Source organism: Eutrema salsugineum, unplaced genomic scaffold, assembly GCF_000478725.1.
Source record: "Eutrema salsugineum unplaced genomic scaffold, Eutsalg1_0 scaffold_1, whole genome shotgun sequence".
NCBI lineage: Eukaryota > Viridiplantae > Streptophyta > Magnoliopsida > Brassicales > Brassicaceae > Eutrema > Eutrema salsugineum.
In genome coordinates this window covers 23,799-37,205 of record NW_006256909.1, presented here as the reverse complement: position 1 = coordinate 37,205, position 13,407 = coordinate 23,799, and the positions used below count along the sequence as shown (strand labels likewise).

The 13,407-nt window shown below is 39.6% G+C and overlaps 2 protein-coding genes and 1 long non-coding RNA gene across 8 annotated transcripts; 1 reads left to right on the top strand and 2 right to left on the bottom strand.

Moving 5' to 3' along the window:
- Window positions 1-390: 390 nt before the first annotated feature.
- LOC18028121 (expansin-A20) lies at window positions 391-1,600 on the top strand. The gene is made up of 2 exons (XM_006411542.2): window positions 391-651; window positions 805-1,600. The coding sequence occupies exons 1-2, from the start codon at window positions 510-512 to the stop codon at window positions 1,428-1,430; spliced, it is 768 nt and encodes a 255-aa protein (XP_006411605.1). The 5' UTR covers window positions 391-509; the 3' UTR covers window positions 1,431-1,600.
- Window positions 1,601-1,609: 9 nt separating this feature from the next.
- On the bottom strand, window positions 1,610-9,082 carry LOC18028120 (brefeldin A-inhibited guanine nucleotide-exchange protein 1). 3 transcript variants are annotated; one of them, XM_024149526.1, is made up of 11 exons: window positions 8,011-9,082; window positions 7,574-7,891; window positions 7,013-7,346; window positions 6,455-6,919; window positions 5,997-6,289; window positions 5,382-5,655; window positions 4,612-5,102; window positions 4,128-4,449; window positions 3,586-3,946; window positions 2,720-3,381; window positions 1,610-2,520 (listed from the first exon to the last, which is right to left on the bottom strand). In XM_024149526.1, exons 1-11 carry the CDS (start codon window positions 8,997-8,999, stop codon window positions 1,915-1,917), a joined length of 5,115 nt encoding a protein of 1,704 aa, XP_024005294.1. In that variant the 5' UTR covers window positions 9,000-9,082; the 3' UTR covers window positions 1,610-1,914. The 3 variants fall into 3 exon arrangements, with proteins under 3 accessions (XP_024005294.1, XP_006411603.1, XP_024005295.1); XM_006411540.2 differs by having other exon boundaries at window positions 1,915-2,520; window positions 6,497-6,919; XM_024149527.1 differs by lacking the exon at window positions 8,011-9,082 and having other exon boundaries at window positions 1,915-2,520; window positions 6,497-6,919; window positions 7,013-7,356; window positions 7,574-7,601.
- Window positions 9,083-10,063: 981 nt separating this feature from the next.
- LOC112082211 lies at window positions 10,064-12,786 on the bottom strand. 4 transcript variants are annotated; one of them, XR_002896863.1, is made up of 8 exons: window positions 12,372-12,760; window positions 12,083-12,157; window positions 11,839-11,958; window positions 11,665-11,737; window positions 11,447-11,550; window positions 11,157-11,325; window positions 10,298-10,749; window positions 10,064-10,224 (listed from the first exon to the last, which is right to left on the bottom strand). It is a non-coding gene; the product is annotated as an uncharacterized LOC112082211 (long non-coding RNA). The 4 variants fall into 4 exon arrangements; XR_002896862.1 differs by having other exon boundaries at window positions 10,298-11,325; window positions 12,083-12,144; window positions 12,372-12,786; XR_002896861.1 differs by having other exon boundaries at window positions 10,298-11,325.
- Between the last annotated feature and the right edge of the window lie 621 nt (window positions 12,787-13,407).

Here is a 13,407-nt window from a genome sequence, read left to right as displayed (position 1 = left end):
ATCCCTTGCATCGAAGTGAACAAGAGAGGTGACAAAAGTACGAAGACAAAGTAAGGTAGGATGCATTTTGAGGAATTCTAAATGAGTCTCTGCATTTTGTTATAACAAAAACACTCTTTTTTTTTTTTTTTCATTTGTCGACATTACAAAACGAGTTATCCAATTTTAACTAAGCCTATTTACGTCCAAAAAAACAAAGAAAAAACTAAGCCTATTTCGAAATCGGACTTGGGCCTCTTCAATTTTAGGGAAGGGCCCATCGGATTTAAATTGGACCACCGAATGAGATGGCCTGGAAAACGTATTGTTCCCATATGTGACTGGTCTGAAATGGAAACCGTCAAAGTCAAAACATGTCAGAGCAATCTTTTGTCGCAGCATCCCCACCAGTCTTGAAAAGCGGAGCCTGATGATCAAAAGGAACCCCTAAAAACCTCTGAAACGCATCACTTTTGTCTGCCACTTGTGACTGTGAGGATCCCAACCACACCACACCACACTGGTCGTTCATGGATTCTGGACTTCAGCAACTCGCATTGTGCTTCATCATTCTCTGCCGCCTCTTTCAAGCCACTGCCGAGGATGATGACTGGAAGATAGCCACCGCCACGCTGTCCAGAGACAAGGACGGCTCCTCCTCCGTCACCACTGGTTCTTCTTCTTCTCTCTCTCTCTCTCTCTCTCTCTCTCTCTCTCTCTCTCTCTCTCTCTCTCTCTCTCTCTCTCTCTCTCTCTCTCCTATCCAGTCCATCTATCTTTCTTCCCTCCCTGGACAGACTAACTAATTGGTGGTGGTGGTGATAGGAGGCGCCTGTGGGTATGGAGATCTGAGGCAGAGCAGCTATGGTGGGTACAGCGCAGGCCTGAGCGGGAAGCTGTTCAACAGGGGAAGCAGCTGCGGAGCTTGTCTGGAAGTGCGGTGCGTGAACCACATTCGGTGGTGCCTTCAAGGCAGCCCCTCCGTGGTGGTCACCGCCACCGATTTTTGTCCTCCCAATTCAGGCCTTTCCTCCGATTACGGAGGTTGGTGCAACTTCCCAAAGGAGCACTTGGAACTATCTCATGCCGCCTTCACAGGGATCGCAGAAACCAGAGCCGAGGTAATCCCCGTGCAGTACAGGAGGGTCAAGTGTGGGCGGAGAGGCGGGTTGAGATTTAGCTTGAACGGGAGCTCCCATTTCTTCCAGGTGTTGATAAGCAACGTGGGCCTCGACGGGGAAGTGGTGGGAGTGAAAGTGAAGGGCCATACAACGGCTTGGATTCCAATGGCCAGAAACTGGGGACAGAACTGGCACTCCTCTCTCGATCTCATCGGGCAGTCTCTATCTTTCGAGGTCACTCTCATCGGCGGCAAAACCATTGCCTCTTACGACGTCGCTCCCCCGTATTGGCGCTTTGGAATGACATACCAAGGAAAGCAGTTCCACTAGTCCTCACTCCTCACCTTTCCTTATCTTTTGAGTCATGCATGATTCACTTTCGGTGGTCTTGTGGCTTTTTTTTTTTTATACATGACTTTTGGAGACGGAGATAACCCACCTCAGTTCAATGACTTACCACGTCTGGGCCATCACTGTCTTTTTCTTTTTTCGTTAAATATACTTGGAAGTTTAAAAAATGCTCATGAGAGTTTTTGCATTTACAATCACGACTGGAAGGAAGAATATAGGCATTGCAGTCAAAATGTAATGACCCCTGGATCTCATCGTCCTATTCCTATCTTCTATAACAATAATCAGTTACTTAATTTGTATCATCACTAGCAACCAAACACACGAAACAAAAATCCTGAAGAAACAAGAAGACAAAACAAAAGAAGAAATGAGGGATTCGTGTCTGCTCGCAATCTATCCTTGAGGTGTTCGTATGTCATGTTCGTATGTCAAAATTCAACGCAAGTATAACCATCCCATTCTATTCACTCATCATTGGACCCATACACGTATGGAACACGGTGCTTAAGACTTGTGGGACTTGTGAGGAGCTGTGCTCACTCCGCACAAGCTCCACCAATAATGGGAAAAAAATTGGTGCATACCTCTTGAATGAATCTCTTTTCAGTCCCCTCAGTGCCTTCAGCACCGCAACCACTAGGGGAGACCTCGCTGCAGCTTCTTCCTTCGATGCTGCTCCCAAGGGTAGAATCCAGTTTTGGGGCTGCCGGGTTTCTTCCAGCTCTGCACCTTCAAACAACGTGCATTTCAGGTACATCTTCAGAATTTTCACACACACTGTGATCAGTTGCGACTCTATATTTAGCTCCAAGGACACTTTTGGATTGTATGTTAGTAGGTCTTGAAGAACATCCAGGTAATTCTGGTGAGTGTCATTTTCGAAATGAAGCATGGGTGGTTCAGAGAGTTCCAGGATGGAGCATGACCTCCTCACTTTCTTCTGCAGTATCAAATCAAAATTTAGCTGGTGGGCGTGTGATGAGATTGATGAGAGTATCTCCAGTATAACTGTGACATGAGATGACAACAATGACTGCTGATGGATTCGGTAGAGATCGGTCACTACCTGAAAACAGGATAAAATAGAGCAGTGAGCGAGGGCATCAGATCATTATTATGGAGCAAGGCAAAGTAACGCATACAACACTTCTAGGTTCATTTTCGTACGGGCTCAGTGTGTTCTTTAACATCTTTATTCTTCACGTTTGTTAGCCATGAGTCAAAGCTTGGTAACTCATTGCATAGTAAGAACATTTTGTACATACCTGAACAACTTGTAACTGGACGGTTATGTGACTCTTTGTTCTTGAAACAACATAAGACATAGTTTGCAGGTTTTCCTCGTCCACGTCATCTTCATTACTAAAGTCCTGATCAGACAATGTTTCCTCATCTGAAATGTCATCTATGGTTCTCAGTATCTTCATGAAACTAGACAATGTCAATGAAGCAGCTTCTTTCACAGCCAAAAATATCTCCTTCCACTCATCTTCTGAGAACCTGCCACCCAATTCGTCTGCCAACCGCAGCAACGCACCGATTCCAGCTACTGTAGGACCCTGAGCTGGCCCCTTTATAAGACCAGCAAGTAAAGATACCACACTTGAAAGTTGAGACCTTAGCACAGTAAAAAAACTGACAAATAGATCCACCAGAGACTGTGCCGCCATAGCTGAAGTCTCAGCATCCCAGGAAGCTCCATTAAAATGTGGAGAAAATGTGGATGGCAATGAACTGTGTTCATCTTTAGAAAGTAGATCATTATCGCCCCACGCACTGTTAAATATAGGATAAATAACTGAACTGAGAATGCCGATCCAGAACGTTTGTGAGAAAAGATGGCCATGATCCTTTAAAATATTAAAGAGCACTTCCAAGGAGCTTTTACGAATTGCTAATCTAGAATCAGAAGTTAGTTTAGACAATCCTGTAATAAAAATAAAAGAATTTGATTAGAATCAGGGAAATGTCCTTTCCTAACTTCCCAGGACATTTATATCAACCAAGTTTGACGAATTATCAAAGGAATATGTATCTGATAGTATCAATTCAAAAATCTTAAGGTGCCCAGAATATCTGTGGTGCGTTTAAATCGAGGTATTATTCGCAGATTAATAATATAACAGATTACCTGTGAGCAAAGGAACCCAATATGATATGTTCTCATCTACTTGCATGAAATTTTGGGTATTTGGTGCATAATCATCTGTTACTGGAATACCGGGACTGCTAGACCTACCCTTCTCATTCCACACAAGGCCTCCGTCTGCAAGTTTTAGTGCACAAAATCGTAGAAACGCGATAGCATTCAGGCTAACATCGCTGGTAAACTTGCTGTTGGTGAAAGTTACAAGACATCTAACACAATCAGTAAAAGTTGTTGCCTCCGTTTCTGTTATATATGGAAAATACTCTCGGACAATTTTTTCCATTGTCTCAAAGGCCAACACCACAATGTTCTTCCTTTCATCAGCTGCCGCAGTTGTGAATACCTGAAAGGGAATTGGCTACTTAGTAAAACATGTCAACCACTAGAGCATGCCTTGAAAAAAAAATTCATAAACAGATAAACTACTTGGCATAATATCTTGGGTTTAGCGCTGTTCTCTTAATATGAGCTGAATCATATATGTATCTTCAAATATAGGTGGATGCAAGGATAACAGAATATACCTTGAAAACACTTTTCCACCCTGATTTCACATTACTAACACGGCTGAGTACCATTTGAGAAATGCACCGAACTATTAGTTCTCTAATTTCAGCAGAACTGCTTTTCTGCATAACAATGACAAACGGACGTAGAAATTCATTCTGGAAGTTGTAATTAGCAAGCTCCTCGCGTTCCAAGAACTTCATAGAAAGTTGTCGTAGTGAGTCCATAACGAATATTGCAACAGAGAGATTCTCTGACAAGCCAACAGATACAAAAAAATCGGATAGGATGCTCCATATGCGAGACCAGACTAGCCTGATGCGGTTCATGTTGTAGTGGCTGAACAGCAAGAAAAGAGAGATGTAAATTCGTAAGTTGAGGTCTTATTAGACAATCAAGGTGCTAACTCGGTACCAATTCAATAACCAATACTAGATGTATTAATACAACCATTTCTCATTCTACATGTTAGAGAGAGAGAGAGAGAGAAGAAAATCTTACGCGATCTCAACTAATTTTGTGAGGCTAAATACTCGAGGATCTGTAGGAGACTGCAGTTCTGACATAGAGACTTTGCACAGAGCTTTGACAAACGCTACTATGGCTTCAGTCTTCAACCGCTGGCTATGAGCATACACATTATTCAACTGAAAACTCCCGATCTGGTCAAGCAAATTCAAGTTTGCAATGAAGTTATTGATTTGATCCTGCTTTACAAGAGCCGACACATTTGGTCCAATTGCACTGCTATCGTATGAGCCCCCTCGAACTACAGCCATCATCACCGGATTCTGGAGGGCTCCTTTTTTCTTCAAGTTAGGAAAACCCAAGCCTTTCTTCTCTTCCGTCTCGGATGAAGTAAAATAAGATGCATCACTTGGAGCACCCTCACCCAATAATTGCAAATGCTCAATTCTAGAAAGACAAGTCAAAATATGTTCCCAAGCATCTTGCAAGTGATTACCATCTTCAATGGCAATTGATATGATAGCCTGAATAGCATAAGAAGTAATGATGGAGTTATGAAGAGGTAAATTACGCATGCTTCTCTCCATCAAGTAAAGAGAAGTTTTACACTCGAGAAAAGACATTAACAAACCGTGAAAACATAAAGTTAAAACACATGATGTATTTAGTGAGTATGCCTCAGAATACGTTCTTCACTTTGTGCTAATTCCTAGAAAACCAGATGTGAGGAAAGCAAATAGGCAAATACAGAGAGGAACAACTGTTTTCATTCTGAACAACGATATCCATAAGAAGAAACTTACTTTTACAGCATCGACATTCTTTTGCTTCATATCTCCTGCGCAATGGAGATTTGTGAACTTGGCCATGGAAGTGACAAATGCATCTCTTTGCGTTTGCATACCCATAACTGCTGTAACATGAATGGCATACCGAAAGCCTCGTAAGCATTCAACTGCAGCAAGCCTGTCATCACTCTGATCAAGTGTAACGCTGAATGCGGCAAGCATTGGTCCCCAGGAAACTTCAACCATAAACCGCAATATTGCAACATCTGTGACGACATGGTAAGCTGATCTACAAGACCGACAAAAGAATCTAAGTCATGAGATCGATGTTATGACTGCAGATCCGAAGACATTCCTCCACCGTAATTGTCAGCCATAATCCTTTTTACAAGATAGATTATCAGGAATTCAGAAGGTAAACTAAAGGGTAAATAACATTACAGAAAACCTGGTTTTCAGCTTCATTCGCTAATTTTACAGGGAACATAACTAGCTCAGCAGCATCAAACTAAAACCAATCAGTCCATATAATCCTTCATTAGAATATCGTTTTATAATCAATATTATCTAGTCAAATCATCTCCTGACTCGGTTCACACTAGACCTTGAATGAAAGGTACATGAGCTTACTCTGATTTTCCAGACTTCGACCTGAACTTTTCTTGAATATGCTTTATAAGAAGACCATTAGCCCCTACAGCTTTCTCTTCTGTCTGTGTCCAATAAACCAGATTGAGTATACCGTCCAGACCCAGTAGTTTATTCAGGCCGTTGGACTGCCTGCTTTCTGGAGCAGAAGAATCAGAACTCATCTTTATTTCATTTTTGACAACTTGGTCATAAAGCGCACCAAGATACTCTTCTGGAAGATCTTTGCCATCATCAATGCCTCGGTTATTTCTGATAAAATCAGCCTTGGTCATCTGATTGTCATAAAGCAGAAAAGCAGATGTAAAACAAGTAAATATACATTGTAGTTCTTATACCAATAAAAAGCAATTTCCAAATATAGAATATTCAATAACAATTTCTGAGCACAGAAATAACCAGAAAATGTTAACACATTCAACTGCAGTCCAAAAGCTAACCTGCCATGGACTGAACAAACTGTGACAGCCATGAATACAAACCTTTTCTTTAACCATGATATTATGGGCATCAGTGTTAAGCATTATCACAGAGTATGCAAGAACATATGCTGTGTCAGCACTGCTGAATGAATTTGGATTGCATTTGCAAAAGCGTTCAGCAAATTTTTCCATTATGCGGTCAATTTTCTGTGCTTCCCCAGGAAGCCTGAACCCCCTTAAGAAAAACCTAATTGCCTCACCAAAATTCATCTCCTTGAAATCAAACGAGTCCACATAGGCATGCATAACTTTCATTGGAAACTCCTCTCTTTCACCCAAATAATCACCAATCATGGTTGCATTCAAGCCTGTGGTATTCCTCAGGAACGACACCACCTCATCCGGGGAGCTGCCAACCTTTTTAGAGCTTATAAGAAACTCAATGCCCTTTGAAGGCTTTCTATTGAATAGAGTGACGCCTTTCTGCACATAAACCAAGAAAGATGATAAAAGAAAATAAAATCTCCGAATGGGATAAAAGCAATAGTTTACTTCCTTTATGGTGCAAAATAAGACCTGGAGTTCAATTTTGTATGTCCTCCTCTGTTCAAGAGTTGCAGCGTCTGATGAATCTGAACTCAAATCTGGGTGAAATTCATGATCTGTAGTTGTCCCCTCTTCTTCATTTGGGTTTGAATGATTGTCTGTAGGTACTTCATTTTCTACTCTCTTAGGCGAAAGTGACTCTCCCACGCTAAATTGTTGGTCCATCCATGTTCCCATTGCCTTAATAATGCTAACTAAGCACTTCACTGATTCGTGCCGAAAAGTAATATCCTGGATTGGGGTCAAAGTTGTCGACGAACCAGGAGGAGGCCCTAGCGCCGTTTTTAGAAGACCATTGACAATCCTGCAAACATCTGATAGAATTATAAGAGCTTTAATACATTTTGCTAAAGTACAAGACCACTAATGGAATATACATATCAACCATAGGGCACCCTGGTGGCCTGATCGGATGTCTAACATTTTTCAGCTAAAGATTGTAATCAGACGACACCTGGAATGCTATTCCGGATACAGAAAACAGAAAAGTTATCTTGCGGAGATATAAAATGATTTCAAATTTGCAAATACCTTTCGAAGATGTTTGGTGACTCCACATCACAGTCAAAGTTCACAAATATGTCAATGATTAGGTACGGGTCGTGGCAAATGTTCTCAAGTAAGCTGAGCACAGTCATTTTCTGCAAGAAACTTGGCTGAAGAACATTTTCAAGGACTCGGAGGACAAGCATGGGGAAGAATATGCCTACTTCTGATTTCATACCCGATCTATATTTACGTAGTAAGCTGGTGAAGATAGCACATTGAAGTTGAAAAATAGACATAACCGAAAGTGCGCTATTCTTTAACAGGGATAAGCAAAGATACTGCTTAATGGCATTTAGAAACCTGCATATTGTAGGGAGGGAAAGTTAGCTCTTGGATAACGTGCAATGCATACTGGGAGACGAATAGCAAATGCGCATTAGATAGGGAATGTAACCTGTAGAATCAAAGATAAAACTTGCCTTTCGTCAGAGCGCCAAATTGGGCCACCGTTGTCAATTATAACTTTGAGCAACTCAAGAGACAGAGTCTTGCCTCTCACAAGAATCTGATCGTCGGTGTTCTCTTGAGACGAGAACTTCATAGACAGCTTACACAGATTTTTGAACATAAGGAATCCGTCTTCCCTGATCTTGTTTGTGCCCTCATCCTCAGTATTCACCCCATCTCCGCCTTCCTCTGGTGGTTCAAGAATTAGCCTGAAATCCGGAGGAGGAGCTGCTTCCCCGGCCGTGATAACGTCGTTAATGAATCCCTGGCAAATATGAACAGAGTTCCCTTCGTTGACATTTTTATCGGTGATGGCAAGCAAGTCGTTGACATTAACCGTTTTGAGAGATACATCCATAGAATTCGCCTCGGATCTGGTGAAGACGATGAGCATAATCTGAGCCAGAACAGATTTAGCGCAGATCTGGTTGGTGCCATTAAATCCGCCGAGATACACGTTGTAGCAGGTCCTGACAAGATGGAGCAAACAATCGCCTCGGATCAGGATGCGAGGAGATCTGACGGCAGCGAGGAGGACGCGAAGGACCGCCAGCTCAATTGACTCCTCGCCGAGGCCGCAGACCTTGCAGATCGCGTGGATGAGCTTGTAGAGAAGAGAATCAGGAGGCGAGGAGCAGACCTCGCCACGGAGGAGGGAGAGAGAGAAGAGCTTGAAAGAGCAATCAAGAGCAGGCTCAACAACCTTGGAGTAGGCGGTATCAAGAGATAGAAGGAGCGGCTGGAGGACGGCATCCGAATCGGAGGTGGAGAGACCGAAGAGAGGAGATGAAGGATCGGGAGAATCGGAGAGGGATTCGAGCTTGTCGAGGACAGATTTACAGGCGGAAACAAGGAAGGTGTGCTTGCGCCAGGCGGCATTTTTGATGATCTTGTCCAGAGATGGGCCAATGACCCGGCCGCATCTGGTGGCGCCTCCAAGGCTCTGCGACGACGACGACATGACCGACGGGCTCGATCTAACTACACCTTCCCATTCAAAACGGCCAAGGATATCAAAAATGCCATTTTTTATTTTTTTTTTCTTCTCACGCCGACACGTCAAAACGAAACGCTGGCGTTTCTTCATGAGATATATGTACTATACTGCACTGTATTTTTTCTTTTTTAGCTGTTTACATGTATTATTTGTTTAACTATCCCTAGATTAATTTAAGTCGTGAGAACGGTGTAGGTGATGACTGATGAGGAGTGGTATGTGTGCTTTGCTGCATGTTTGTGGCCTGGACGGATCTTAGAGCATGTACAATAGAGAGTTGAATTAAAAGTTCCTTAAGAATATTATAATATTTTTTATAAACAATCTTTTAAAGGCCAACCCTAAAAATCCTTCTGCAAAGACAGCCTTTATATTTTGAACTTCCTTTTCATTATTTTAACTCAAAATATTATTAACAACCCAAATAAAAAATGTGAAGGATTCTCAATACACATGGTCTTAATCTAGATCATAGATCATAACTATTATGCATGGTGTGAGCTTTTTTTCTCGCTCACTTTCGATGTCTTAGTTTATTATATACCGTCGCTCTGATTCATAACGTTTTCAAAGCTATAGTATGAGGTCTCCTCCATATATTTAACCGTCAGCTCCTGTAGTTGTACTTGTAATATATTTATATACACGTTCATATTATCTGTCTTCTTAATCTGATTGGGTTAACTAAGTATCTCAAGAAATAAATCAGTAAAGAACTAATCAACAAAGCATTTATTTATAATACTAGACAACTGAAATCCAATACTTTAACCCCAAAAAAATGAAATCAAAATTTATATATATACTAAGTGAATACCCGCACCCACGCGCAGATTTTTCTTCTGTTAAAGTTTTATATTACATAATAATATTGATTGGTGTTTTGGTATGTCATCTTATATAAACTCGAATCAATACATCCAATTTTAGAATTTAGCTTCAAGTGTCTCTGTGTAAATACTAATTATAAAATAAAAATCCAAATCTTACCATCACGATAGTAAAATTTGAAGTTTATAAGTCTCAAAGTAAATCAAATGTTGCTAAAAGTGAATTACAACAAATCTCATAAGGCCTTACCATGTCCAGAGTGACAATCTTTGGTCCATGTTAAAGTGGTACTGTTGATATGTAATGCAAATTTATCCAATCTCCTACATTTAGTTCCAGCAACTGCACATACCCATAGCTGCTACAAAGATAAGTCTCAACTACATTGAGAAGACTCCGAAGCTATAATAGTTGGAAAAATATATTAATACCTGAAAAGCAACTTTCTCGAACTTTTTCGTGTAAAGCCTCGTCTCTTCCAATACGTAAGACCATCCGCAACGCTGGTTTTTACCAGCGTTTCTACTATTTTTTTTATTAAAAAATTCATGCAGAAGAGTAAATGGCTGGAGACATTTCTTTAATTAGTACGGGTGAAAGCTTTTCTTCCCCACTTTTCATATTAAAAAAAATAAATAAGAGACTAAAGTGAGTTTTTGCATTGCAGATAAAAACTCAATTCCCTGCAAGTGGATTCAAAATATATCAGACGTATTAAAGTGTCCTACATGTCTAAAAGTAGGCACTTACGCAAAGAAAAACGTTCTTCCTCTCTCGTAAGAAAAAAAATCCTGCAGTTTATTCGCTGATATTCCCATAAATTCTTCCTTAACTTCCATATGTAATAATAATACAGTAATACCTTTTGACCCTTCAGGTTTTTCTGCATCATGAATTTAAAGAAAAAGAAGAAAAATATGACATTTCATATAGAGATATTGAGAAAATCATATAACATAAAATTGGTAGCCAAAAGAAAAAGAATGAGGACAAGACGACTTCAACGTGCAACCCAGCCCCACTTCTTTGTTGACTTCTCCAATCTTGTTCAGTAAACTAAAAACTCATTTTAAAGAGTTGACATACTCTTCTTACTGTCTTCCTTTAACTAATTGTCATTTATTTCCTTGTATAACTGTACCTAACTTCTTTCCCTTCCCGCTAAAGAGAGTAACATTCTATATGTACAATCTAACTATAGAATGTCAACATAATTATAAAATATTTTAGAGATGAATGAAAGAGTCATAATCCAGAAAAATAATAAGGTTGCCTAGAGGAATAAAGGACCTGCGCTTTTAATTCGATGAGTAGATTAGCAACTGCAGAGTTTGTGTAAGATGCAAGCAGAATAGATGAACCTCTGATCAACAAAGCTTTCACAGAATGGACCATTGTGGAGGTTTTTTCCTGTTCCAGGCATTCCTAAGATCAACGCATAGTCCTTTGCAGTGAGTATCTGAAAATAAAACAAGAAAGCAAGTCCTTTATGAGCTTTGCTACAGAAATATTTTCGTTCAGAAATGCCTTAAGAATAGCATGTTAAATAAAAGATCAATCGAACATAATCAAGCAATGACCTGTAGTATAGCTTGATGGTGATCATTATTTAGGCTCTTTTCTGACCAAATATACGATATTGCGGGATCTGGCTCAGTATAGTTCCATTGTCAAATCTAGGAGGCTACAGAGACATGGAAGAAAGAAGACAAAACGCAGCATGTGAAGAAGAATATAAGAAACAAATAGCATTATCGTGTCAAGGGGAATACTGAAAAAGGTGAATCAGACATATCACCTCAAGAGCCACAATCATTTTCCTGATGCTAATGCTACGTTCGTTTTGTATGAAAAGCTGCATGAGATTGAACCTTGACGAATATGAAGATCACAAATCAATATCGTGACAGCCAGTCCATGTATGTAGGATTAATAAGTCAATAAAAAAATTACAAAATCATGAGAGAATTACATAACCGAAAATGATGTCATGAATTCATCTTTGTAAATTCGCCATAACTGCATGAGAGAGATTAGACACCTCAGAAGAAGGTTCGTTCCAAGGAAGCCGTAATCGCTTGGATAAAGAAACCTTAGGATTGACATAGCAAAAGGAATATCCAGGACTCTTTTAGACATGACTGAGTAAGAACATTGAGACAAACTAAGCTAATTCCACAAAATGTTTAAAGAAAATCTAGGAGGAATGTGCTTACTGATACATGAGTGTGACTAATATCCGCTATAGTACCATTTGCAACGGTCAGGTGGCTGATTTCTGTGCGAAGAATCTGGATATGAAAATTTTATAAACAAAGAAGCGGGAACAGCATAAACTAAGACTGAAAGTTTTTTTAAAAATTGCCGTAAAATTTTAAATTTGAAAAATTGATCACAAGTTTTCGCATCTAAGACTTTCACATAAATATGCTGGTGAGCAAGAAAATGGTTGAGAAAATTTGGAAGAATACTCTTCTGGGGAGCTAATCAGGAAATGAATTGTACCACGTGGTCTCCAAGTCATCAGTTGCAGGGGTTCCAATCCTAATCGTATCTTCACTGGGTACTCTTTCTCTAGATTCAGATGAGTTTTGACGAAGAAAACAATCCACGATCCGAAGGCGGTCCTTGATTTTCGATCGGAACCTCACTCGCTAAAAATACCCCGCCGGTTCCACCGCCACAAATTTTCACAAATCAAAATCCGATTCAAATTCCGGACGACAAACCCAGAAAAACAAATTCAAAACCCAGAACCAAATGAGTAACTGGAGGAAATTAATTAAAAGAAATCTCGAGAAAACTACGAACAGGCTGCAGCGGCCGCATCGATCTTCACCTTAGATCGCTTGGTGGGCCGTGGAGATAGACGACGCTTCAAGAGAAGAAGAAGAACAGAAACATTCCGCTTAAGAAGTACGTCTCGTCTCCATAGTTACGTCGAATTTTTTATTTGGACACGTGTCGTCTCTACAGCTGATGACGTGTCACCTGAAAAGAGTTTTTTGTCTTTTATATATATATATATATACATATATATGTATATATATATATATCCACACTTTAAATAGTAACAAAAATTATATAACTTTTTAAGTTGCATACAAAAGAAAAAACGCTTCTAAACGATCAAAGATTATTTGTTTCATGTTATCTGTCTTTTTGATTTGATTGGAATGAGTTCTTATTTTTTTCTTACGAAATAAAACAGTAAAGAACTAATCAAAAGCATTTCTTCATAATTATGGTAGATCATCGATTTAGTAGACAACTAAGATCCAATAATCCATATATATATATATATATATATATATATATTTATATATGAATTTTAGCTATGATTAAATGTAATGTTTTGTGTATAAACAGATTCAAGGGTATCTAATCATAATAATAATGTATACGAAATTATAGAGTAATCCACATTTTGAATAGCAATAAGAAATCATATAACGTAACTCTTTAGTTACACGAAAAACTTTTTCAAATGATTGAATATATTATTTCTGTATAGTTTAGTTAAAAATAGAACATTATATAC

What these genes read in the sequence shown, in the direction of transcription:
- LOC18028121 (XM_006411542.2), top strand. Translation starts at nt 510, where the DNA reads ATGGATTCTGGACTTCAGCAACTCGCATTGTGCTTCATCATTCTCTGC. An exon ending in CTCCTCCTCCGTCACCACTG is followed by an intron (nt 652 to 804) that starts GTTCTTCTTCTT and finishes TGGTGGTGATAG; the next exon opens with GAGGCGCCTGTGGGTATGGA.
- LOC18028120 (XM_024149526.1), bottom strand. Translation starts at nt 8,999, where the DNA reads ATGTCGTCGTCGTCGCAGAGCCTTGGAGGCGCCACCAGATGCGGCCGG. An exon ending in CATACAAAATTGAACTCCAG is followed by an intron (nt 6,920 to 7,012) that starts GTCTTATTTTGC and finishes GTTTATGTGCAG; the next exon opens with AAAGGCGTCACTCTATTCAA. An exon ending in TCCAGTTACAAGTTGTTCAG is followed by an intron (nt 2,521 to 2,719) that starts GTATGTACAAAA and finishes TCCTGTTTTCAG; the next exon opens with GTAGTGACCGATCTCTACCG.